Source organism: Nanorana parkeri, unplaced genomic scaffold, assembly GCF_000935625.1.
Source record: "Nanorana parkeri isolate BGI_ZX_2015 unplaced genomic scaffold, ASM93562v1 scaffold1448, whole genome shotgun sequence".
In the NCBI taxonomy this organism is placed as follows: Eukaryota; Metazoa; Chordata; class Amphibia; order Anura; family Dicroglossidae; genus Nanorana; species Nanorana parkeri.
The window spans coordinates 357,313-360,784 of NW_017307716.1; the positions used below are offsets into that span (position 1 = coordinate 357,313).

A 3,472-nucleotide genomic window follows, 5' to 3' on the forward strand; every position below is an offset into this window, starting at 1 on the left:
GCTATCTAAATGGCTTATTACACTGGCCGACTATTGTCTGTGGGGAGCAGCTCTGCGTTTTCCAGTCTCTCACTTGCAAATTTAAAAAAAACTAAAAAAACTGGAGTCTTCTTTAATAACAAGCTGCAAAAGCTATTTCTTTATCGCAGGCTGTACTTACCAATCACACGTCACAGAGTAATGTAGATAGATCAATGGCCACTAATATCTGATTATGCAACTTAGCAATGAACTGATCTGATTATGCAACGTCACAATGAACGTGGTCCCCTTTGGTCCATTAAATATACCAGTAAAAATGTTTTATTACACCTGTTCTATAGGTGCAAAAAAAAAACGTACCTGTTGATCCTGCCAAAAATGTTGTCAGCTCATAACTTTCTGTTCTCTTTGCTGGTGCTGCAGTCTTATCAGTTACATTGTTCCCAGTCATGTCTAAGGACCACAAAACCCCATTCCCCTCTATGGAAGAGAAGAGAAGAGGAGAGGAGCTGTTCTAGGGTGGCAACGTTGCTTACCTATAGATACAGTGAGCGACGCGTTGTCACCCTAGGACAGGATTTGTGTTATGGGCCGAATCAACAGGTGCAAAAAAAGGAATAAAAAAACTTCAACCACATCTAAAGGCTGGTAAGCTGCAATATATTACAAATATGCTTTAAGCATGGTTACCACGTAACCCTAGTACGATTTCTGAAATAAAATAACTTTTACTGAGCATACCTAGGTCAGCATGTCTGAACAAGAAAAAATAAATAGCTCCCATGATTCAGCAAAGGTTTCCCCTTTTCTGTTCTGCAAGCAGTATGTCAGGAACAATATTCACCATGTTTGCATTGCAAGGAAAGAAGGCAAATATTTTCATTGATTGCAATTAGCTGTTTCAACCGAGACAATTCCCTAATGTTTGAGACCAGACCGGAGCTCATCATGAGAGCACATTGTTTCACTTAATACTTAATATGTTCAACTTAATATACTTAATATGTTCAACTTAATACTTAATATACTTAATATGCTGCACTTAATACATTAATTAAATTAAGTCTAATGAGGAGAAGCAGCTTCCAGAATTATATAATCCCTCTCCCAGTAAAAAACTCCCTTTACTATTCAGCCAAGTAAACAAAGTGTGATATCAATGATGCCATTTCACTCGTTATGAGTTATGCCGAACAGTCATATTAAATAAAGGACACCAAGAATTAATAATTGAACCACTGTATATTTATTTTCTCCTAAATTGTCTTGCTCGAGTGTGACTTCCCTTCTTGTTTAAACCTGTCACGTGAAAAAAAAAAAGGAGCTTTCAAGTATAGCCGACCAATAGTTTTTCTGCAATTATAACCACATTTGTTTTTCTTTTGCATTCCTTGCTTGCAATCCTTACAAATAAATAAAGTATACAAAGATATCAAATCTGCTTTCCAAACGTCTATTCATAGTACAGAAAGAAAAAAAAAGAAAAAAGATACCACTCTGTTATAAAACATCTATACTTTTGCTGTCATTTATATTTCTCATTTATTTTCTTATAATAAAATTCCTAGATAGATCTGCATATGAGCTTTCTCATTATTTGTGCTGTGGATCAGATTTTGCCATTGGCCGCTATGGGAAACGTGTGGGGTGTATGTACGGCGCTGAAGAACACCATGGCATTGCAGGGGTTAAGTTAAAGGAGCAGTGCGAGACAGATTTGAAGTATGGTCCATATCTTATATACTACAGATACCCTCTGAAAATAAAATACAGTAAAGAGAAAATTACATCGGTGTTACATTAAAAAAAAATCTATTTATTTACAAAAGCTGGTGACTTGGATTTAGATTCCCTTTTTTTTTGTTTTGTTCTTATGGTTTTTTTTTTATTTATGTTAAAAAGCTATATTACATATAAAAATAAAACATCTGATTGGAGGTGCTTAGTTCCGGATGCTTTTATCAAGCTTTAAAAATAATATACATAGCAATAATACAATAATAATAATAATAATAATATGAATAATTAGCAGCAGCCAATTAAAAGCTCAAATTATAGTTATCAACAGTGCAAGGTCGGGGAAGATAACACTTTCTATCATCTTAATACTTCATAAAATGATTAATATCCCAAGAGAAAAAAAAAATTAATTTATGGCAATAATTCCTTTTCATTTTTTTTTTGTCTGGCCTCTTGAGGGATACCTTATTCTGTGACTTCACTGGAAGTACAGAAAGGGTTAAGGGAGTCCACTCCCCCCCACCTCCAAAGTTTTTCTGCTGTCAACCAGCCCGAACTGTGGTTGTATTCACTATCCAGTTCCCCAGTGTCAATGGCAAAAAAAAAAAAAAAGCACCAGGTTACTTGTCCTTCGGAAGTGCAAGGTTTAACCAGTGGCTCATTCAGCCCTCATGTCTTTTCACTGATGAGCAGCAGTTAACACGAGCACTTACACTCTGATAATATTGGATACTGGAAAGGGATCCAGGTGCAGAACCTCTGCCTTGACCAGCCTTGGCAGTGCCACCTCAGGAAAATTTTGGTGACGGACTTGTGGGGTCTGCAATACATGCCCTCTGGCAAGGAGCAAGACTTTTCTGAAAAGCATTGTCCTTCCTTGATGAACCTTGGCCAAAACCTGACCCCCAAGTCTTTCCAAGTGTAAAGTACCGGGCAGTAAGTGTAAGCCCACAACCACTGTAAGAACTTTCTCCTGGCTTTCTTCCCCATCTTGATCCTTCCACCATAAGGTGCCTCACTGAGGTCCATCTTCTTCAAGTCCAATGGCGGGGCGCCAAGGTTTTTAGTTTTTGTCAGTGAGTCGTGGGTGGACATATTAACGAGGTTGGGCAAGACCACCGCCATGAAATTGGGGTCGAAGTTGCTGCCAAGTTTCTTTCTCAGTGTCCTCTCATCCAGGTCCTGCTCCTTTGGGTCCTGCTCTGGGTCAGGCTGCTCAATGACAGGTAAGACGGGTAACTCTCCACTGGGAGAGGGTCTGAACCTGAGGAAAGGTTGGCAGGACCCCTGATGGTGAACTAAAACCAAGCAGGAGCAAAGCAAAACTGCCTGAGGGAGATTGATCCTCTTCATGATGTTAAACCCCCTTCAAAGACGAACAAGGTTCTCCCACCCCCCTCCCACGTGGTTTAATCAAACGACTTTTAGATGTCAAAAAGTAAACCAGAGAAAAAAAGAAAAGAAAAAGATAGTAATCCAGAGGAAGGTATCAGAATGCAGGCGAGCACATGAGTTTTACTAAACGCTTTTTCACCAAATAGCTTATATTCTCTCCTTGGCCCGTGTAGCAGAGCTCAGAAATAGACACAAAGTCCGGAGAAGATGCTTTAAATAGATCAGCAGTGTGTGACACACACACACAGATGGATATACTGTATGTGATCTGCAGCCTTGTGGAGCCAGGAAGTTTCTCACAGAGAAGTAGCTGTGTCTGTCAGCAGGGTGAACCACACAAGGAAGGCAAAGATTT

The 3,472-nt window shown here is 39.1% G+C and overlaps 1 protein-coding gene across 1 annotated transcript; it reads right to left on the bottom strand.

Moving 5' to 3' along the window:
* Positions 1–2,248: 2,248 nt before the first annotated feature.
* LOC108798314 (noggin-2-like) lies at positions 2,249–3,120 on the bottom strand. The gene has a single exon (XM_018570054.1). The coding sequence runs from the start codon at positions 3,073–3,075 to the stop codon at positions 2,419–2,421; it is 657 nt and encodes a 218-aa protein (XP_018425556.1). The 5' UTR covers positions 3,076–3,120; the 3' UTR covers positions 2,249–2,418.
* Between the last annotated feature and the right edge of the window lie 352 nt (positions 3,121–3,472).

Coding starts and splice junctions, on each gene's coding strand:
- LOC108798314 (XM_018570054.1), bottom strand. CDS start 3,075: ATGAAGAGGATCAATCTCCCTCAGGCAGTTTTGCTTTGCTCCTGCTTG.